Source organism: Canis lupus, chromosome 15, assembly GCF_048164855.1.
Source record: "Canis lupus baileyi chromosome 15, mCanLup2.hap1, whole genome shotgun sequence".
Taxonomy (NCBI): Eukaryota; Metazoa; Chordata; class Mammalia; order Carnivora; family Canidae; genus Canis; species Canis lupus.
Genome location: NC_132852.1, coordinates 1,393,274 through 1,417,073, shown reverse-complemented (window position 1 = coordinate 1,417,073; position 23,800 = coordinate 1,393,274). Strand labels below are relative to the sequence as shown.

At 40.4% G+C, this 23,800-nt stretch overlaps 1 protein-coding gene across 1 annotated transcript in view; it reads left to right on the top strand.

The window, feature by feature from the left end:
• CSMD1 (CUB and Sushi multiple domains 1) overlaps positions 1-23,800 on the top strand; it is a 1,871,580-nt gene that overhangs the window by 1,424,515 nt on the left and 423,265 nt on the right. The window contains 1 exon segment of the mRNA XM_072775779.1: positions 7,097-7,200. Within this exon segment, the coding sequence (XP_072631880.1) occupies positions 7,097-7,200 (104 nt within the window).

Genomic DNA, 23,800 nt, shown 5'->3' with positions numbered 1-23,800 from the left:
ATAAATAAATGCAATCTTTTTAAAAAAGAATTTTTATACTGCATTAGTGCATAACAACTTTTGATATCCATTATTTATGGATATAAGCATATTTTTAACCTATATAAATATATTAAAGTTCTTGTCACTTAGCAAATAATATGTATATCCCCATGGAGTTACCATTAGATGTAAATTATTAATATTATAGATTGGAAAGAACATAAAATGTAATTATAGGTTTATGTGAATATGATGACTTCTTAATTCACCATAAATCATGGTAAAATTAATAATAATAATTAGGGACAAGCTATTAGATCAAAAGCATGAACATACGTAGGAGAAAAATTAATTCCATTGGCCTTCTGGTACAGATATGGATACCCAGCATTTTGTAACTATTTAGGGATATCAAGAAATCTCTTTTTATTTGAATAATGTTTGTGACAAATACTTCCTAAAACATAAATGACAAACTCTAACTTAATGGTGAGATGAAATAGTATGTAACTCATCTATTTTATCACAAAGCCTGTATCCACAGAAAGAAAGTATAGGAGTTCTGTTTCTGGCCTCTTTGAAAATACCTGGAGTTTCAGTTTTTCCACACAGCCACCAAGGTTGTGTGACATTCTTTGACCCTTGGCACGTCTTTTGAAACTACCCTGTCAGCCGAGCTTCTGAGAATAAATATGTGATTTGTCATATCTTAGCATGAAAAGAGCAGATCCTGCTGTGCTAATACAAAAATTATGATATGCTGGGGTTTGACGACTCCTGATGTCCTTGGTAGAGCACCTTTGGCTCTATTTACTTCAGAAAGCAGTGTGCACGTGTGTTTGTGTGTTTACACATTTGTGTTTTCTTCTTTTTTTTAATTACCTTTTTTTTAAAGATTTTATTTATTTATTCATTAGATTCACACACACACACACAGAGGCAGAGACACAGGCAGAGGGAGCAGCAGGCTCCCTGCAGGGAGCCCGACGGGGACTCAGTCTCAGGTCCCCAGGATCAGGCCCTGGGCTGAAGGCAGCGCTAAACCACTGAGCCACCCGGGCTGCTCCATTTGTGTTTTCCACGCAAAAAGGGCTTGAGGAAGTTGATTTTTGGAGTGCAATTGAGGTCTCAGTCTTAAACAAATAAATACTTTAAAAGGCAGATGTGTACCACAGACCAGCGTGGGATGATCCCTCGTGGCAATCATCCAACCAGAGAATTTTCTGGAGAGACTTAGAGCAAATAGGATATGGAGAAGGAGGAGTTATTTCTTGCCCAGGAGATGTAAACTTCTAGAAAGGGTAAGGGAAGACCTGCCTTGAGGAACCAGTTGCCCTTCTTTCTGCTTTGCCAGGGCAGCGAGCTGCAGGGTGGGACATGGAGCCCCCAGGAACACCCATTCGTGCTCATGAGTGTGTCACCTTCGGCTCCTGCTTCCAGCAGCAGGCAGATCCCATCCGTTGGCAGTAACATGCGAGCTCGTAAAGGGGCCGAGCTGCGGAGAAGAAGTTCTGAGCCCCACTGAAGAGAGCCAGCGTAGCCGAAACATTCGGGACAGTGCAGTTTTGAAAGAGCGTTGCTGAACATTTTAGCTTTAATCCTTGCTGCTAGCTCCGCTGCACGTTTGGACTGCCCGGTCCGAGCGTGCTAACCCTGGCTGCACGATGGTGCTGCAGAGATGGGAACCATTTGGGAATAGACTTTGCTTACTTTACAGCTACCATAGGGACGGAGTCCAGTCCAGCCTGTTTCCATGTAGTCAGATATGCCGGAGTTACAGATGAACTCGCAGCATCACAGTGCGGGTCATAGGCCATGGTATTAGCAGAACTAAAAAAACCAACCAACCAACCAAACAAACAAACAAACAAAATCCCTTTTGTTTGTTATTTTGTTTTCTATTTAAATTTCTACTTGTTTTCTTATTAAGAATGCTGAAGCATAATTAGGTAGAAAAACGGTGTGCACCCCCCTAGCAGAATTAAGGCAAGTGACTTGTATGGGAAATATTACATATAGGTTCTTTGGATTTGGAGATTTTTTTTTTAAGTAGAGTTCATTTTGATTTAGTTGTATAAAATAAATTATCCAGACTCTGATGCCAAAATAATGTTCCCATCAGACAAAAAAAAAAAAAAAAATTACTTTTTATAAGAAACAAGGATTCTATTCTTTTCTTTCTTTAAAAGGAAACAAACTTGTATGTTTTAAAGACTTTTTTAAGCAGTCTTAGGTTCACAGCAGAATCAAGATGAAGGTTCAGATTTCTCATATACCCCGTAGTGCACGCATGTAGCCTCCCGCTCTGTCAGACTTCCCACCAAACGGTACATTTGTCACAACTGGTGGACCCACAGTGACCCATCACCATCACCCAGATTCCGTTTTTTACATTACGGTTCACTCCTGGTGCTGGACATTCTATGAGTTTGAAAAAATAAACACGTACTCACCATGATAGTATCATACAGGGTCTTTCAGAGATCCCACAAATCCTTTGTGCTCTACCCAGAAACTTGTATTTGTTGGCATCTCCAGTCTGTCATATTTCACGTAAAACAATGCATAACCATATTACACTCGGTTTATGTCAGTTTGGCAATTCTTTCCTTCCAAGTCTTATTATTAATTAAAACATAAGACAGAGATAGTACATACAGATTTACTTAACACTAACAATAAATCACTTTTTATGCTTTAATTTACTCAACATTCTTTCACGTGAAACGACGTCATTCATTTCTGCAATCCAGGTGAATAAGTCCATAGACACATGCACAGACGTGCGTATAGAAGGGGTTGCTCAGGGTTCCCTTCACCGTCTCCGTCTGGGCGTCAGGGCCATCTCTGTCCAGCCTGGGGTCAGAAGAGGGACCCTGAATCAGGAAAGGGAAAGGGGCTATCTCCCCAGCCCTCCCCTCACTATTTTAATGCTAATTTAAATTACAACAGCACCTGCTGCCCGATTTAAATGGTTCTGCTTCGTCTTGAAATGTGTTTTTGTACTGATAAAACTTAGCATTAGGGACAATTGATTAAGTACCTTGCTCTTTGAAGAAGACCCTTTGTTGATAAGCACACCGCTAGCCTGAGTGGTGGGAACAGTGTGTTTAAAATGTACTTATACAAATGAAAAGATTTGCACAAAGCCTGTTCATGATAGAGGGCTGGGACGTTAATTTGCCTTGAATATATGAATAAACGAGGAATTAATGAACAAATGGAAGCACAGACAAGGGGAGATATGGAAGAGTCATGTAGGGAATTAATATTTAAATATGTTTTTAATTGTTCCCAGAAGATAAACATATTGGAATAAGCTCACCCCAGGATGTATTTTATAGATATTGTTTTACATTTCTTTTACAAAGGTTGAGAAACAAGTCTTCTCTATATTTTTAGAAGCACTATTTTTAGAAGATTTAGAAGTGTTTAAACAGAGGGTAGTGTTTTATAGGGGTTTTGATGCACTTTACAATACAAAAGGAAGCTCATGAGGAGGACTTACTCAGATCAACTGTTTTACAGCAGTGAGATGCTGAAAATTGGTAAAAAATATATATATTTTTATATACATTTTTATATTACATATATATGTAATTATATATGTAATATATATTATATATATAATATGTAATATATATATTACAAAATGCCAAGAATATATTTTTAAAATTGCACGGAAGTCCACACTGAGCAGCATCTCTTTCTCATGGCCTGAGAGTCTGTTTGGAGGTTGAAGAAGTAAATAATTTCATCTCTTGTCATTAAGAAATCTTTACTTGTAAATGTTAAATTCTATAATTATTCTGCATTTCTCAGGTTATCTCCCATGGGTTTTAAATTTTTTTAAATCCAGAACTGTGTCCTTTTTTTTTTTCCTTTTTCCTTCCTATTTTGTCTACTAAGGAATCTATATCTGTAACAGTTAGGTTTTGAAATTACTCCGTTTATCCGAATACCCCCTTGTAGACATCAATATGCTTTTTTGAAGCCAGAACTTTGTCCATCTCCTCTTTGTTTCACTTCCTCGCACTGTGGCCTGGACAGAGTAGGCATTCGGTGAATCCCAGGAGACTGAGCCGCTTGTTGCCCTCTACCCCGCCCCTCTGCTTGTACTCTCTATCTCTTGCTTTCTCTCTCAAATAAATAAAATCTTAAAACACACACACACACACTTTGGCTACTGACTTCTGAGCCACTTTGGTCCCTGAATCACTCACAATCCCAAATATATGTCAGAATCATTCATTCTCCCAGTAGCCAAGATATGAAAACAGCCTGTGCCCATCCACAGATGAATGGATAAAGCAAATGTGTATTTGTGCGTATAAACGCATGCACACAGGAGCATTATTCAGCCTTAAAGCCGCACATCCTTCCATTCCTAACAGTCCTCCACAAACCGGGAAGACGTTGTGCTCAGTGAGATAGATACGTAAAGAAAACAGCGCTTTATCTCATTTTCCTGTGGAATCTAAAGAAGTCAGACGTGGTAGCCGTGAGCGGAGCAGTGGAGACCAGGGGCCAGGGAGCGGGGGTCGGGGGGATGTGGGCCGAGGGGTACGGAGTCGTGGTTCTGTAGGTGAGGGAGTGGAGAGCCCGACCAGTGGGCAGCAGGGCGCGTGCAGTCAATACCGTCGTGTTGAGAGAGGGAAGTCGCTGACAGTAGAGCTTCCCAGCACACTCCGACAACTATTTGCAGAGATCAGCTAGCTCGACGGCTGTAATCATTTCACTATGTATACGTGAACCATCATGACGTGCACCTTACCTGTATCTCATTTTAATTAAAAATGCATTTATTTGGGGCGCCTGGGTGGCCCAGTCAGTTAAGCGTCTGCCTTTGGCGCAGGTCATGATCCTCAGGGTCCTGGGATCGAGCCTCACGCTCCCCGCTCAGTGGGGCCTCTGCTCCTCCCCCTGCTTCTGCTGCTCCGTCTGCTGCACTTGTTCTCTCCCTCCCTCTCTCTGTGTTCACTCTCAAATAAGTAAAATCTTTTTAAAGATGCATAAACTCAGCATTATTTTTCACTTGCATCTCTGTCCATCCCTGATTGAAAAATGATGACAAGCTTCATTACAAATGTGTGTTTTTGTTTTAATACCAAGTAGGATATTTCCAGAATGCCATGCTGACACCCTACAGGTCGTCTGCCCAAGACTGGGTGTGCATTTTCCCTTTTTTACGGAACATTAATAGCATGGCATACACATCATCCTGTGACAACAGGCTCTGGCTGATTGTTGAGCCTAAAATGGACAAAAGCCTCTCTCATACCCTTTGCCTTGGCTTGGAAGAATCACAAAATGGCCATTTTTACGCCCCTAATGAAAGCACAGTTATGGAGGGAGCCCCCCGTGTGTGCCTCATTACGGTTGTCCAGCCCCGGTCCTCAGCCAGGAGTGGGTCATGACGGCGGTGCTGCAGGGTGCTCCACAGATGGGGCCCCGTACCGGCATCAGGAGGGGATGGGGGTGAACCCGCCGCTCTCGATGACAATCCTTCAGCTCTTTTATTCTCTTCTTGTTGGACCACAGTCATTTATAAATAGACCCATGAGAAAGAAAAAGGGGGGAAAAAAAAGGAAACACAATAAACCCATGCTCAGGTCCCAAGCATCACATGCAATATTGATCCTGGTTTGCAACAGCCACCAACCTCTACACCTGTTTCGAAGCGGATTGCTAAAATAATGTATTCACACAAACACCGCAATTTGAAAGAGTAGACTTGTAAAATAAATTATAATAACTTACACTAATTTTAGTAGGAATTTCAAATAGAAAAATTAATGTATTCCGTATTAGCATTGCTCGGAAGAACACCTGGTTAGGCCCGCTCGGGACAGCACGCATTACAGTGGGCGTTGGTCTGACGCCCGCCTTCCTCCTGGTGCCAAGTACCCTTTCCTCTCAGTCTAACAAATGGGCATTTGATACTTTTTTCCAAGATTCCGGAGTCTCAGATCTACTCTGAAATAGATCCCATCAAAATGTATTTCCCGTGTTATGGTTTCTGTTCTTCCTGCCTGTCTTCTGCCTCTGATTCGGCCTCTCATGTTTCTATCTTTTCTATCTTCTTGTCTATCCATCTACCTACCTGTGATTTATGTTTATGCATTGATTATCTATCTCACTTTCTTCTATTATCTCAGTCATCTCTCACCTATCTCCTTATCTTTCTATTGGTTGATCAATCGATTGATCTATCTCTGTATCTCTCCTCAAACTTTTATCTGCATCTGTCTCTTATCTGTCTCTCTACCTATTACTTCTACATATCTATCATCTATCAATGACCTTCATCCCTTGTCTCTGTCTATCAACTGTCTAACTCCCCATTCCTTATTCTCTTTGCTGCTCAGGATTCTAGCCTAATTTCATGACGTCTCTTCCTCCTTGATCACAATATTGGTCAGAGAAGAAAGCATTTCTTCTAGATACATCTATATGGATGTATCAGACATCAGCTGGTCCTATCTGCTTGGTGTGGTGTCAATCACCACAACAAGGTTCTCTATAAAAATAAAGCTTCAAGGCTTTGCAAAGTTAAATGGAGAGGAAAACTTTCTAGCCTAGGGAGCTCTTCTTAATATGTTAATATGGCTAATTAAATAAAATCTGCATATGACACTCTAAAAATACTTATTTCAGAGTGTTTGGGTGTCCTCAAAATATATTAAAATAAATATTAAAAGAATTAACATATGAGATATACTAAAAAAAAGAATTAATGGACAATTCTTTTGCTTATATTAAGTTATCTCTGGGTCCTTCTAACCACTATAGAAGTTAAAATAAAAATTTATAGACATTTGACTTAACGCATTATATGAGTTAATTTCACTTTTACAGCTGATAATCAGTATCTTTAGAGTGATAGCCATTTTGAATTCTTTAAAATTCTGTAACTGAGGGTTCTCAAACATATACGATTATCCATACACTTACTTTTATTTATTTTTTTTACACTTACTTTTAAAAGCAGCTTGAGGTTGTTTGAAATATAATGGAATTAAAGAGCAAAACTTTATAATACAGCTGGATATTTGCATATTTAAAGTCATAGAAAGTTCCTGTGAATCTAAATAAAGATCTTTGCTTTATTTAGGTCATCAAGCTTGCGTTTGAGGAGTTTGAACTGGAACGAGGCTATGACACCCTTACGGTGGGCGATGCTGGCAAAGTGGGCGACACCAGGACGGTCTTGTACGTGTAAGTATGGAGCGAGTGTCTCTTCTCGAGTGTGTGCGCCCGCTGTGCCAGTGTGCACGGATACTCACTAAGCTAGGGGCGTCCAAGTCTGATTTCACAGGACAACTAATTGAGGATTGCATTTCGTCTGTTTTAGTCCCCCCCCCCCCGAATCATGAAAAAATATGGCAAAAGTTAGACTGTACGGAAGAGTAGAACGTAGAAACGGTCGTTTCTCGAGCAACCCCTCCTTCTTAGCCCTCTCTTTCTACTTCCCCGTGGCATTACAGTATCAGTGTTTTTGCAATGTATTTTGCGATGTATTTCCACGATATATTTTCTATAATAGTTCTGTAGGTCTTGCAGAAGCCCCTGCAGCCTGCAGGACGGCGCGCTGAAGCTTACAGAGGCCTTGGGTAATAGCACTGGGGTAGCTGGCTGCGTATCCGTGGCAGTCGGTGGCCGGAGTCCTGAAAAAGATGCAATCACGGCCTTGATGATCAAAGTCAGCCCAAGAATCCCTGCTCTGCCACTTGCAAGAGGAGGCACCGTGTGGCCTCCGACCTGTGCCCCGGATGCCTTTACCTGCTCCCTGATGTCGGGCGTGGAGGGCACGTCTGTCCCCTTGTGAGGCCCCTGTTGTCCAAATTGAAAACATGATCTGAGAAAATCATTCCCCATCCAGGTTTCAGCGAGGAGGGACATGTCTCAGCAGCAGCTTTTCCACCAGCTTGAGCTCCTGGCCTCACTGGCTCCCGTTCGTGGAGTGGCTCCCACGACTACTTTTTGTTTGTTTTTTAGTTTACTAATACAGTGCTCAGGTTTGCTTTTTATTTGTGGGGGATCTCGCCCCTGTTACTGTTGCAGGGTGACAGGCTTCTTGGCTCCCAAAGTCGAGGAATGAATCGCATGGACACAAAAGGGTGAAGGGGAAGGAACGGTTATCAAGTGGAAGTGAGAACAGAAGGGAAGACAGGAAGCTCTCGAGGCCATGGGGTCCGAGTGGCAGCCACTGAGGGCTTCATGATGGGTCTTTAATAGGAAACTGACTAGGGAACTTCCTAAACGTCTCATCTGTAGCATTTAGGACGGACAAGGTGGATTTGTAGCTGTCATGTAAACGTCTCGTCCGGAGTTCGGACAAACAAGGTGACTGTTAGGTTCCCTCCTCTCTGGGGAATATCTCGTCGAGAACATCTCTCCGGCCGGGACTTTTGTGAGCCTGGCCCCATAGCCCTCGGTGTGAGGCTCCTCTGGGGAATCAGGCCCCTATCTCTCCCTGCCTGTACCTTAACCCCTTCCTTACTAGGTACCTTCAACATCCTACTCTGCTAGAGGGAAACGGCACTGGCTGTTATACTCACTTGCTGTGTATCTACCAGTTGCTTAGGAGGTGATCCACAGTTAGGAAAAGAGCTGCAGAGGAACCTGCGGTCGGTGCCTTTAAGAAATGAGTGGGACCGTATTCTGACTACATCGTGACGATACTCTTGTCCTGTATTATATATGGGACGTCTTTCCCTACCAGTACGTGTCTCGATCTCGTCTTCCTATGGATCAGTTACTACTGCTGCTGATGATTATAATATTGCTGGCCCACGATTTATGATAATGATTATAATAAAAGCATTAGTAATAGCATACTAATGTTCATTGAGTATCTCATACATCGTGTGCTGTGCTAAATGCCTAATAGGTATTATCTCATTTGGTCCTTACCTCGATCCTGTACGTTAGGCACCTTATATATGAAACAACTAGGACGTAAGGAGATGAACAGATTTACTCCAACCTGCAAAGCTCGTGTACATTGATGTGTATATACTGGCACACACTGGATATACGTAGGTATTTAAATCCAGTCATTCTTCTCCAGTGTCTGCTTCTTATTATTACATATGGATATGGCACGTGTTTCAAGGGATGCCCATTGATTGTCTTATGCCTTCCCCTGCCTACCTCACCCTTTCCATTTGTAAAGAGTGATGCGGTGAACGACTTGGTACAAACACCTCACCACACTTGTGTTGTATGTCTTTGGGAAAATTTGCAACAGGTGAATTTCAGGGGTCAGGGGTGACTTCATTTACATTGCTACCTTTTTCTAACAATCCCCCTAAAAGTTTGTATCCAGTCCATTCTGTCGCAATATATGGAGGTCCCTGCTCCCCCAGCCTCACCACATATTCTTTTTTTTTTTTTTTTGCCAAATTATTAGATGAAAATCCCATCTGTTTATAAGAATACAGATGTCCGCAGGGTGGGGCCCAGACACCTGAATAGTTCGTAAGCTGGCCCTGGGATTGCATGCCCACAGCCCGGCTTCGGTCCGCAGTGGGGTTCGAAGCACTGGCGAGTGCTCGGGGACGGGGCCAGAAAGCCAGAGATGGAGTTTCTGGCTCTCGCTCTGCTATTAACTACCTCTGCGACCCTGAGGGAAGTCACTTTACCTCTCTGTACCTCTGTTTTCATGCCTATAAAATACGTATAATAAACTTTCCCTGCCCGTGGCAAGGAGCAAAATGAAAGAATGCACGTAAAAGTGTTGCAGAGCTAAGAAATGTAGCCCACAAGTGAAGTAGCTTTATTATTTCCGTAACAGCTAATTTAAGAAGGGGTGTCACTAGAGCAAATGAGAGAAAATTTTAAATAAATGCAAAGCACAAAATATAAACCAAGCCAAGTCATGCCATGTAAAATCCCTTAGGCCATTATTAAAGATCTAAAGTCAGGCACCCATTTTTTAATGCAATTTGTTGTTAAGAGAGCAACAGCAAACTATGTATTACGTTGACATAAGTGTTATTAGAACTTCCTCTCGATAGCTCAAATCTATAAATGAAAAACCAAATAGCCAACTGAATCAAACTGAGATGCCCTTTGGGAGACATAATGTAGCAAAGATCAGCTGGGCATTTAATCAGCGGCAGAGAGAAAAGGGAAGCCACTGATCTATTTCCTTAGTATATAAAATTACAGGAAAAGAAAGAAAATAGAGGGATCCCTGGGTGGCGCAGCGGTTTGGCGCCTGCCTTTGGCCCAGGGCGCGATCCTGGAGACCCGGGATCGAATCCCACGTCGGGCTCCCGGTGCATGGAGCCTGCTTCTCCCTCTGCCTGTGTCTCTGCCTCTCTCTCTCTCTCTCTGTGACTATCATAAATAAATAAAAATTGAAAAAAAAATATTTAAAAAAAAAATAAAAAAAGAAAGAAAATAGAATCACAGCTGGTGTCTTCAAAGAATCAGGTACTTTTGGAGAAAAACGTCAACACATATTTTTGTGGATGTATATGCTAGACTTTATTCTCAGCACGGAGGTAAAAATCTAATTGGAGAGATGGCAGGTACACGGGGTAGTTTTGTACCAGACAGGGTATAAAATCATTGGATCTCATGATGCAAATTTCAAATAAAATACGAGCCAAGAAACGTCTTTATGCAAGACTGGTATTTACAACCTCAGACTCACTATGTTATTACAGGTTTTTTGTTTTGTTTTGTTTTGTTTTTTGTTTTTTGTTTTGTTTTGTTTTGTTTTGTTGTTTTGTTTTTGGCGGGGGGTGGGGAGAACGGGAGTAATTCTAGTCTTGGATTTTCAGGAAAAGTGTGGAGAGTGAGCTAGCCTAACCAGCTCATCCTAAATGCGGTTTTCAATTTTCCAATTCTTGTTAATGGCCTTTCAGTTTCTTAACATTCTCGACACAAAAAGAGAGCACCTGAATTTAGGAGACCCCTTTAATAGTCTAATCTTCCCAAGAGATGAATGGATTTACTCGGGTTATTTTTACAGAGGGACGGGCTTAAAATTAAGTAACTTGCTTAACGAATCTCTGTTGAGATCTCTCTAAGAATATATATTGATAACTGTCTTGAATTTAATTTGCAGAAGAATTGCATCCGGAGTTCCCTCTGGCCTTTTCGGTTATTAGCAATCAGTGGCCAGGAGATTGGTTTAATTTCAGGTTATAGGTTTTAAATGTCTGTGCCTCTGCGGGGTTGCATAGCCCACCTCGGGGAAGTCCGCGAGCAGGTCGCCCGCCTCCGCCCAGCCACACTTGTGGATTGAGTCCAAGGGGACTCCTTGTGACTTAGGGTCAGTTAATCTATTTATTTCTGAAGCTGCCCGAGCCCTTGTAGGAGTGTGGCCACATCCCCCTGCTGTTGCTGGCAAGTCCTGAGCTGAAGGGCGTCATTCTCTTTTCATTACAAGCCCGTGGAACAGCCACACAGAAGCAAACACTAAAAACATGTTTCCGTGTTTATGTGTCTTTGACTTTATCAGAGGAGCCCATCCACATACCTCGCAGCGCTTTGGAGAAAAGCTTGAGCACTTTATGTTAGGGACCCGTACATACAGATAGCCACTTAAGGCTTTCCTGATAAAAACCCATGTTTTCATGATCAGCAATCAAGTCCACTCCGGAGGCTCTTGGAAGTCTGGCATCACGTGATCACGACCCTTTTCCTTCGAATCCTCGTTCTCCCGAGGGCATTGCCTCTGCGCGGGGTGCATCTGAGAGCGCAGATCAGACCCCACTACAACACCTCCTTCGCTAGGGCTTTATCCATCTTGGCCTTCCCGTCTCCACCCATCGATCTAGGAGCTTTCTTACTTGATTCTTTGAGAGAATATTTATTGCAATTCAGACGTTTTAGTAGGATTCAGGGAGGGCTTCGGGGGAATGGTCAGTAAGTCTATGCAGCCTTCATTATGATCCCTGGAGAGGGTGAGCAGAGCAGGACTCTGTCTCCATTCCCTACAGTGTCCAGATTCTCTATCCTAATAATCCCATCAGAGGGGAAATAGAGAGACTGCTGAACATCATTGTTTTAAGTTTGGGATACCAGCTGTTTCCGAGGTGTCCGGGAAGGCAGGCCGACCCAGGACCTTGGGGACCCCCGGCAAAGCTGTCTTTGGATGCAGTCTTTCTCTAGAGGACGAGCCATAGGTCCCAAGGGAAACATAGCTCACCTGCAGCACCTGCTGGAGGTCGAGTGGGGTGAATTCCAGCCAGGTTGGGGCCCCAACAACCTGAACCATTTTCCAAATGTGCTGCTCATTATTATATCAGCAGTATTGACTCACTGTGGCTGCTTTCTCTAAGAAGCCAAAAATGCATGTCTCCCTTACACACTATTAACCCGAAGAGCTAAGGGTCTCTTTTCTGTGAATCATCAGTCAAAAGCATTTCACGTTTATATTGTGGGTTTTTGACATTAAATTAACTCAGAAGCGAAGTTATTCTCTTCTGGGGGTATAGGGCACTTAAAACAATACAGGACATCCATTTACAGTGCAAGAAGCCTGGCTCCCCGTCTTACACCTTTCAGCCTCAAAGGATTGCTGGAAGTGTGAAATGGAATAGTTAATAATAATTTTAAAAAATGGTTTAAAAGCATTAGAAGTATAATGCAACTAGAAGACAGTATTATGCTACTATGGCTATTATTTCTGCTTTAATGTCATGAACCATGCAGGGCTAGAGAGGGTTCTGAGTCATCTTTGGAAATGGAATGTACTAGAAAGGAGGAAGGAAGGAGGCAGGGGGGTTGAACTGTCTTTTACTGGACCTATTTGTACCTGCCTTGTCTCTTGGCGATCTTGTGATGAAGATCTTCTTCCCATTTGCTACATGAAAACAAGCAGAGCTCTAACTTAGGGTCCTGAAGGCAGGAGACTGCTCAATGGATAGCCGAACCTAAGATGGTAACACAAAGTGAGAACTGTTCCCTTTTTTGATCTATGACCAAACATCACAACCAGGATATTGACCCTGATACCAACTCATCCATCTTAGACTATCCCGGCCTTGCTTCTATTTGTGTGTGTGTGTGTGTGTGTGTGTGTGTGTGTGTGTTAAACTCTGCGTTCAGTTCCTGTATCCACCACCGGTCAGGACACAAGCAGTCCCCATCTCACAAATCTCACTCATTTGCCTTTTGTCATCACATCTGTCTCCCTCTCCCCCCCCAGTCCTCCCTGACCCTTAAAGCCACTCTGAAGTCCATCTTGAAAATTGCATCATTGCAAGAGTAGTGTTTACGTGGAATCACGGTGTATGACTTTTGTGATGGTCTTTTTTTCTCTTGGCCACATTCCCTGGGTAGGGAAAAATAATCGAGGGATATTTCTGTCCTTTTCTTGACTGACTCAAATTCCAGGAAATGGAGGTGCCACTGTGTGTTTAACCTCTACCACTGCAGGGCATCTTCCATTGCTTCCAAATTGACTATAATTTCCGCACAAGTTTTAGTGTGAGCGCGTTTCCATCTGTCCCAGATAGATCCCCAGCACTGGTATCACGGGTTGTGTGTTAGTTCCATGTTTTGTTTTATAAGAAACTTCCAAATGATGCTGAGCGTTTTTCTTTTTCTTTTTCTTTTTTTTTTTTCCATCTGTACATCCTGTTTGGTAAACGGTCGTTACGTCTTTCTTATTTTCTGATTGGATTATTTAACATTATTTTTAAAGAATTATTTGTAAATTCTTGGGGTGCTCATTGAGTGGCTCAGGCACTCAGTTAAGTGTCTGACTTTTGGTTTTGGCTCAGGTCATGACCTGTGAGCTCTGCACTCAGACTCTGAGCTCAGTAGGATCAATCCCAAAAACATACTTGGGATTGTCTTTCTCCATCTGCACCTCCCCTCCCCACTCACACTCTTGCTCTTTCTCTCTCTATCTCTGTCTCTCTCTCAAAAAAGTTATTTGTATATTCTAGATAATAGTCCTTTATATAATATGTGTTTTGCAAATATTTCCCCTCAGTCTGTTACTTGTATTTTTACCTTGTTCATATAAATCTTCATAGGTCAGAAATTTGTAATTTTGGTGAGGTCTAATTTATGAACTTTCCATAACTTGTGTTTTTAGTATCACATTTAAGGAGTATGCTTTTCTTAGGTAGTTAGCTATTTTCGCTGTTTTAGTGCCTATGCTATTCTATATAAATTTTAGAATAACTTTGTATATATCTATAAGTTCTTGGTTGGATTATAAGAGGAATTACATCTGTTAAAGAATTGGGAGAGAATTGAGTCTTCCAGTTCATGAATATAATTATTCTTGCCATTTATCAAATACTTTTTTATGTGTCAATTGATGTGAAGATAAAATTGTCCTTTGTTAGCTAGTTCATATCGTGGATTACATTAGTTGACTTCTGAATATTGAACCAGCCTTGCATGCCTGGAATTAATTCCACTTTGTAGTGGAGAATAATTCTTGTTGCACGTTATTGGGTTAAATTTTCCAGCATTTTATTGAGGATTTGTGTATCTAGGTTGATGAGACATATTGGTCTGTAGCTTCTTCCTTCCTTCTTTCACTTCCCTTTCCCCTCCCTTCTTTCCTTCTTTCCATTGTCTTTCTCTGATTTTAACATCAGATGAACATTGGTCTCATTTAATGAGTTGAAAAATATTCTCTCTTCTGTTATTTTCCAGAAGAGGTTATAAAAACTGTATGCTAATTCTTCTATAAAAGATTGGTAGAATTCTCTAGTGGAACTGTTTGGGTCTGAAAATTTCTTTTTGGGGAGCTTCCTAATAGCAGCATCAATTTCTGTAATGGTCATAGGACTATTTGGATTATCTATTTCATCTTGGTTGAATTTGATAGTTTGTAGTTTTCAAAGAATTGGTTCAATTTAATAACTCGTCAAATTTCTGAGTCTAAAGTTGTTCATGATATTTTCTTATGCTCTTTTTAGTGACTGGTGAATCTGTAATAACATCTATTTTATTCCTAATATTAGTAATGTCCCTTCTCTTCTCTTCTCTTCTCTTCTCTTCTCTTCTCTTCTCTTCTCTTCTCTTCTCTTCTCTTCTCTTCTTCTCTTCTCTCTCTTCTCTCCTCTCCTCTCCTCTCCTCTCCTCTCCTCTCCTCTTCTCTTCTCTTCTCTTCTCTTCTCTTCTCTTCTCTTCTCTTCTCCCCTCCCTCCGTCTTTTTAGAAACTTATCAATTACATTGATTTTTAAAGATATAGCTTTTGTTTTCTTTTTTCCTTTTTTTTTTTTTTTACAATTTTATTGACTTCTGATGTTTATCATACTCTTTTCCAGTTCCTCTGGGTTTATTTTGCTTTACTTCTTGTAGTTTCTTGAGGTTGGAACTTAGATAATTATTTAATTCCTTTTTCCCCCATGTAGTGTAGTTATTTTAGTACTATAAATTGTCTTGTTTGCACTGTTTTAGCTGTATCCTGCATATTTTAAAATATATTTTGTTCTCCCTTTGAGTCCATTTATTCTTCGTCTGTTTCACTTGAGACTTTCTCTTTGGATTGTGGATATGAGTTGTTTAATTTTCATGTGTTTACAATTTTTTCTGTTGCCTTTTTGTTAAGAAATTCTATTTCAATTATATTGTGGTCAGAGAATACATTCAGTACTATTTCAATTTCTTTAAATGTGTTGTGGTCCATCGTCTAGGAACATCTGGGTGGCTCAGTGATTGAGCGTCTGCCTTTGACTCAGGGCGTGATCCTCGGGTCCTGGGATTGAGTCCCACATCAGGCTCCCTATAGGCAGCCTGTTTCTCCCTCTGCCTGTGTCTCTGCCTCTCTGTTTCTCTGTGTCTCATGAATAAATAAATAAAATCTTTTAAAAAAATGAAAGTGTTGTGGTCCATTGTCTGACCCAGAAAATGGCCTACCTTGGTGAATGCTCCATAGGACCTTATGAAGCAAGTGTGTTCTGCTGCTGCTGGGTGCAGTGTCCTGCATACCAGTTAGAATCTGTTGATTAATTGTACTTTTCAGATCTTATATAACCCTGCTTATTTTCTGTCTAGTTGCTAAACCAATGCTGTTAAAGTGCTCAACTATCCTGTGGATTTATTTCTTCTCTCAGCTTTATCAGTTTCGTTTCATGGATTTTGATGTTTTGATCTTTGTCATGTGCCCATTTATAATTTGTGTATCTTCTTGGTGGATCAATCATTTCATCATTGTATAATATCCCTCTTTGTAGATTTTTTTGGTTTATTTTTATTTTATCTCATTTCATTTTACTTTGTATTTTTTAGAGCACAAGAATGCACACAACCTGGAGGCAGACTTTTAAGCAGCCTCCACACTAATCACAGAGCCCAACACGGGGCTTGATCAATCATGACCTGAGCCAAAATCAAGAGTCAGACTCATAACTGACTGAGCCACCAGGCACCCTAAATTTTGTTTGTTGTTGTTCTCAAGTATAACTTTATCAGATGTTAATGTTGCTGCTCTTACTTCTTTGTTATTAATATTTGCATGGTATATCTCTTCCACTTCTACTTTCAAATTACCTATGTCCTTGACTTTGAAGTGTGTTTTTTTTTTTTTTTTTGAACAGCATGTATTAGGGTCATGATTTTATCCACTCAGCCTTTGTCTTTTGATGTATTAGACCATTTACATTTATTATTTCTGATATGTTATTGTTTGCATATGACATTTTATTATTTGTTTTCTACTAATTTCCTCTGGTTCTGGTTCTTCTGTTTCTTTCATTCTCTCTCTTTCTCTCTCTCTCTCTCTCTCTCCCTCCCTCCTTATCCTTTATCTTAACTTCCTGTGGGTTACTTTAACTTTTTTTTTTTTTTTTTTTAGGGATTCCATGGTTTTCAAAATGATTGCTCTAGGTATTAGGTATTATAATATACATTTGTGATGTGTAACAGTCTACAGATATATGAGTTTCCTATACTGCTGTAGCAGATGGTGACAGACGTGGTGAGCTAAAACAAAAATGTATATTCTTATGGTTCTGGAGGCCATAAGTCCGAAATCAGTTTCACTCAACCAAAATCAAGGTGCCAGCAGGACCACACTCCCTCCAGAGGCTCTGGGAGAAAATATTTTCCTAGGTTCTTCCAGTTTTTGATGACTGCTAGCATTTCTTAGCCTGTGGCCCTATCACTTCCCTCTCTGCCTCCAAGTTCACACAACTTTCTTCTCTGTCTGAAACCTCCCCCTGAATCCCTCTTATAAGGACACTTGGGATGGCACATAGAGCTCACCTTGGTAATCCAGGATCCCTCCACCTTGAGATGCCTACCTTAAGCACATTTGTGGAAGTCATTGCCGTATAAAATTCCATACACAGGTGCTATGGATTACGATGTGCATTAGTATGGTATCGTTCATCCTATTGCAATGATATCAATGTTTGCCACTTGGCCATATAACCTCAATTCTGTTTAGATGCCTTTAGCTTTCCAACATTTAAATGTTATCTGGAGTATCAGGAACTGTTACAATTTTTCTATCATTAAATATGATTTATAGAACTCAGTATGAAAGAATAGTATACTTTATATTCCTGTATTTTCTTACTTGTCCTGTGTTCCTCCTCTCTTCTTGATGTTTCAGGATCTTCCTGTTACCATTTATTTTCTTTTTGAAGAACTTCAAGTAACCATTCATTAAGGTTGGTTCTACTAACAGCAAATTCTTTGTCTGACATTTTTTTAATCCATTTATTTCTGAAGAATACATTCACTGGATATAGAATTTATGGTTGGTAATTCTTCTTTTTCAAAACTTAAAAAATGTTGTGACACTTTCTTGTGATCTCCAGTGTCAGAAGATTCACTGACATTCAAATGGGCAATTTTGAGTAAATAATGATTCCTCTCTCTCTGGCCGTCTTCCAGATTTTGTTCTTTGTCTCCAGTTTTCAAACATTGAGTTAGATGTGTCTTGTCATACTTCTGTTTGGATTTATCCTGTTTGAGGGTCACTGAGTTTCTCAGAACTCTAAGTTTATGTGTCTCAAATACCCTTCACTCCATGGTCTTGCTCTACTTCTGGGACACTGATGGTACAAAGGTTGGCCCTTTTCTTTCTGTGTCCCAGGTCCTGGAGGCTTTGTTCACTTTTGTTCAGTGTAGGAGAATTCTATTCATGTGCTCTCAAATTCATTGATATTATTACACATCTCTGCCATCTGTCTTCTAGCGATTTTTATTTTAATTTATGTTGTATTTTTTAGTCCTATAATTTCCATCTGGTTCTTTCTTTATAATTTCCATTTTTTCCCTGATACATTTTTTTTCATCTGCTTGCAGAGAATTTGTAAATGACTGTTGTGAAGCATTTAATGATGGCTGTTTTAAAACCCTTGTCAGATGATTGCAACACCTGCTTCATTTCAGGTGTTGTCAGTTGGTTGTCTTTTCTCATTCAAATTTTGATTTCTTATCTCTTAGTAGGATGATTGTATGCCATTGTATGCTGGATATTTTGTCTATCATGTTAGAATACACTGATACCATATAAATCCCTCATTATAGCAGCCAGTGTCCCTGAGTAGGCTCAGCAGATAGGTCTTTGCCAACTGTGTGGGCCTGGGTTTCAATGACAGTTAATTACCAGAGACTTTAAGGTGTTGTCTTGGTCAGCTTGGTTGATCTGGTGCCACTGGCTCTTGTCCTCATCCTTACATGGATCAGGATGTTTCTGGGTGGGGTGAGGGGGGAGAGGTTGGTGGAATTCCCCCTACCAGTGCCTCTGTCCCCATCGTACCTGGTGTACCCCATGTGCAGAGACCAAACTCTTCCTCGATCAGGTCACTGGTGTGGCTGGGTCTTCCTTGCAGGTTCTATGCATCTTGGTAACTTTCCTCAGAAAAGGGAACCCGTGATCCATGGGGAAGGGAAGGCTTTCCTGGGACACTTAGCATTGTTAGGGCCCTTTGTCCTAATAGCTACCTCACTGCTTACCATCTACCTTGCTTCCTGATGTTCTTAGAGGGATATCATTTGCATTCCAGAGAACGATGAGCTTATTTGGAACCCCTTGTTGCCTGGTCAGGGCTTGGAAAACATCAGTCTGGTTGGTCTTCTCTTTGAGGGAGCAAGACACCTGGTGGTACACTGTTTCTCTGGTCCTGAGTCCCAAACCAGCTTTCCTTCCTCTCCTTCCCTTTAGACCCACCTTCTGGTTATCTCTGGTGCTGCTCCCAGGGTTTATGCCTGTGCCTAGCAGGGAATAAAGTAGAAAAAAGTGTCTCCAAGTCTGAATTGGTAGTTGATATAGCTTTAAATTGTCTGGGCTGCCCTCAAAAGTGGAAACCTATAAAATAAATTTAGTCTGGGCCTTAATAAATGTTTTGATGTTCAATATCAAAATTTGGATTAATATTTTATCTATAGTTCCATGTAGAAAGATTTTATGGTTTAGACTCTGCTTCTGGAATTTGAAGTGTAAGTTGCAGATGACTTAGGTAATGCACATCATCTTCTGCGCTGCCTGGCTGGAGTGACTTCCTGCATGGCGAACAAAGTTGGCCACAGCACAGTGAAACCTGTGCATGAGTCAGTCTCATGTAGATGCCAACTGGGGAAATCATGATGGCCTTAGCATAAGCGCAGATTACATCCAGGTTTAACATAGTACATTATAATGTGGTGATCATTCTATAAAGCCACAGCCCTGACTTGTTTCTCAGAGTCAGCTTGATTTGGAAGTCAGAGTCCTGTTTCTCTCCGCTTGTCCCGGCTCTCTGTGCTGGTGTATATCATGTAAGTAGACATGGTACCTGGTGCGTTTCAATTGCCCAATTTACAATTAAAATGAATACATTAAAGGTTTAGCACACCGTTTTCCTTTTAGACACCTACCAGATGAAAATAGGAATAACTTACTTCAGGGCTTCTGTTATATTAATTTCATATTTTGACAGCTCTGTGGCATGCTCACTGTTGGGTTATATATATATATATCTCCAGGTTTGAACAAATAATTTTTTAAATCAAAATACAGTAAAATAGAAGCTGTTGATGTACAGATCTACAAGAATCAGCACATGAACAGATGTGTTTAACCACCACCAGAATCAGGGTACAGAGTGATTCCCTTATCCCCAAAACTGCCAGCCCTTTGTAGCCACACCTCCTCCCACCCTGAACCCTGGACAGCTGATGTGTTCTCCATTACCACAGTTTTGTCTTTTTGAGAATGTCACAAATAGTAGTTTCTGATAACACAAAGGGGAATGTAATGTGGTACATCCACCCTGGGAAACAGGCAGGCAGCTCCCTGTGAACTTAGCATACATTTATCATAAGATCCAGCAATCCCACTCCTAGCTGTTTATCTTAGGGAAATAAAATGTACCCTACGCTAATGTGTACACGAACTCTATTCCTAACTGCAAAAGACCTATAAACCACGTGGATGCCCATCGAAGGAGAATAGACAAATATACTGTGGCATACTCACACAGGGGAGTTATACTCAGCAGAACAAGGGCAAACTATCCACATATGTGACAACATGGGGATTAACAGAAGCATTACATTGAGTGGACGTTATCATGGTTGGTTCAGCCATCCTTTCTAGCAGACATATTTCATGTATTTAGGGACAGAACTGTTGAATCTTTTAACAAGGGCCAAAGAGAAGATCTGTTCAGAAATGAGAGCACTCTTCTATAGACTATAATATTATTAGCTACCAAAAAATCATAGAGTCACTGTGTCATATGGGTGCAATTATGGTTTTAAGAACCTTAATCCCCCGAAAAAAGAAAGAAAGAAAAAAAAAAGATGAAACAAAGAGAAAGAGGTAGGATGGAAGGAAGGAAAGAAGGAAGGAAGGAAGGAAGGACGGACCCTAACCTATTTTCATGTGAAAGAATTGACATTTTTATCAATGCAATGTGTCTTGTTTGTAGGAAAGGAACAAATACATAATCAAAAGTCATTTACTTCACGTTGGCAAAATCATTTAATATAATCGGAAATTATTGTCATAAATACTGGTTATGTCTATTCAACATGGATACTGACTGCAACAGATACATCAAACCACTGAATGTGAATCAGCCAAACCCTCTCTGAAATTTATCAAAAAGTCACAGAATTTTTCGATGTCAACAATTACTTTAATATACAATATAAATATTTGATATATGAAGTTGACATAGAGATAAAATAATTTAGCTTAAATTAGGGGTGAATTAATGACAGAACTATAACAGGACCCCAAGTGCCAAGTCCTTGGCATGGAAAGGTACAATAAAGATTTAAATCATCATTTGGAAATATTCCTATAAAATTTTAACTTGTAGGGGCACCTGGGTGGCTCAGTGGTTGAGTGTCTGCCTTTGGCTCAGGTCGTGACCACAGGGTCCTGGGATGGAGTCCCACATTGGTCTCCCCGCAGGGAGCCTGCTTCTCTACCTGTCTGTCTGTGTCCCTCATGAATAAATAAATCAAATCCTTAAAAAAAATTAACATGTGGGTATTTAATAAATTTTAATGAGGGTTAATTTATTTTTTCATTTATGTATTTATTCCAAAAATTCTGGATGTTATATGCCAGAGTCTGGGGTCAAAAGACCACGATGTAAGCTTACACTCAAGGAAGTTCAGAATTCAATAGCTGACAGATGTTGAAGTAGGTGTTTTAATGTGTTTGTCTTAAATGAGGTATATGCAGAATTCTATAGTGGCCTAGAGAGAAAAAAAAAAAAGAAATTCTTACATTGTCTAGGAGTTAAGAAATGGCTAGTGAGAACCCTCAGATCTATCAGAATTCTGATTTGCCATCCAAGAAGAATGGGCATCCTAGGGAGTGACTTCAGTGTTTGCCAAAAGCTTGGAGGTTGAGGAATGTCAGTATTTTTGGAGAATGGTTACAAAGGTCAATATAGCTCAACATCTTATGTATGGAACAAGTTGGAAATTCCAATGGAGAGATGGAAGGCAAGAGAAAGCCCAGGGTCTCCAATATGATTTTTTTTTCCAAAAGAATATTTTGTAGTTTTCTAACAAGTAAATCAAATTACCTAGTGTTTAATTAGAATAATTTTGTTTTTAAGTTTAAACCAAGACATTATATACTCTAAAGAAAATTTAGGAAAAAATAAAGGTGTCTTAAAGAAAATGATTAAAATGTAGTGTTAGGATGACTGCTAAAGTATTTTATCAAAACAAACATCTATCTTATTTTTAAGGTACTGATAATTTTTTTTAAATTCTGTTTTAAACAGATAAGCAGTTGCAAAGGATAGCAATAACATTTGCTCTTTGTTTCCAAAAACTCATTTGTCAGTGCCAGAAAAAAAAATTGCCCCCGAAACATGAAAAAAAGATAAGAAGGGAACTATTTTCCTTTATTTTAAATAATAGTACAATAATTTTAAGATTACAAATCCAACACAAAAATACTTATAAATTTTTTCAAGTAATTTTTTAAAAATTAAAGAATCTTAAAATATTAAAAAATAATTGTGAATGCCATCTTGCAATTCTGTTCATATATAAACCAGTTTAAAAAGTAGCAGGCTTAAATTCTTTTTTTATTATTTATTATTGGATTTCAATTTTCCAACATATAGCATAACACCCAGTGCTCATCCCGCCAAATACCCCCCTCAGTGCCCTTCACCCAGTCACCCCAACCCCCCTACCACCTCCGCTACCACTACCCCTTGTTCAGTTCCCAGAGTTAGGGGTCTCTCATGTTTTGTCACCCTCACTGAAGCAGGCTTAAATTCTAAAGAGAAATACAGACCATCCTAATCTGACTTTTGATTGAATGAACTTTGTGGGAAGTGTAGCAGTACACCTGCTTATTCAATTTTATGTGAATCAACAGACTGACATAGAAATACAATAACAGCTAGTACAGAACTACAAGAAATTCAAACATATGCGCCAGAGGTATTTCTAAAGTACTGAATATGGCCACATAGATCTTTTCAAGGTGTGAACACTTTCTACATGATAGTTCAGCTTTTGACAATTTAAAATTAAATCCAGTGCCTAGAAGGGAAGAGATTCTAGACCCAGGAGGCTGTTAGGAGGCTGCTCCTGTGTTGCTGGCCGGGGACAATCAGCACTCAAACAACGGAAGTGGAGACAGAGAGAAGGAAGTGGTGTGATTAGTAGGACTTGCTGATGAATGGGATGGCAAGGGAGGGAAGGCAAGAGGAGGCACTACCTGTCTCTACTTCTAGTGACGAGGTGGTGGGTGGGATCAGGAGGGGCAGGCAGTTCATACTTGATTGCCTAAATGTTCTTCCTCCTATATTTACAAATAAAGTTATCTGCAGAGAAAAGGGAAATGGGATTGGGAAGGTGCTTGAGAAACATGATGATAGTCTGGGACAACAGCTAGTGGAATGGGAAGGGGAAATACGCGGAGTGTGGCCTGAGGAAAGAGCCTATGTCGCGTGGCTGGTAGGGATCTGGAGAATGTAGGTCTATATGGGTGTAAGTCAACATTATTCATCAACTTCCAGGAAGATGGGTTGATCCTAAGCGGGTTTTGTCAGGTTGTGGAGCAGATGCTAAGGATATCAAGAGCGCTGTGGGGGAATGGCTGAGGGAGTGTCACAGAGTATCAGCCACATTGTCCAGAGCATGTCAAATATCCAGGGCATGCAAAATATGATGAAAGCAATAATAGAGGCCCCAGGTATTTGAAGTGTGGGTTTCAGTGGACTGCAAGCACATGACAGTTTAAAGACACTGGTGGTCAGACAGAGTGGTTAGAGCCTAGGATTTTTATTATAGAGTAGTGAAGTATAAGATATGACCAGCATCTCACAGCTTAAATGGAGGGTCTGGTCAGGTCACTGGAGTTGAAAGGATCAAGGAACTGTGACTCGTTTGCTAGAATTATCCATG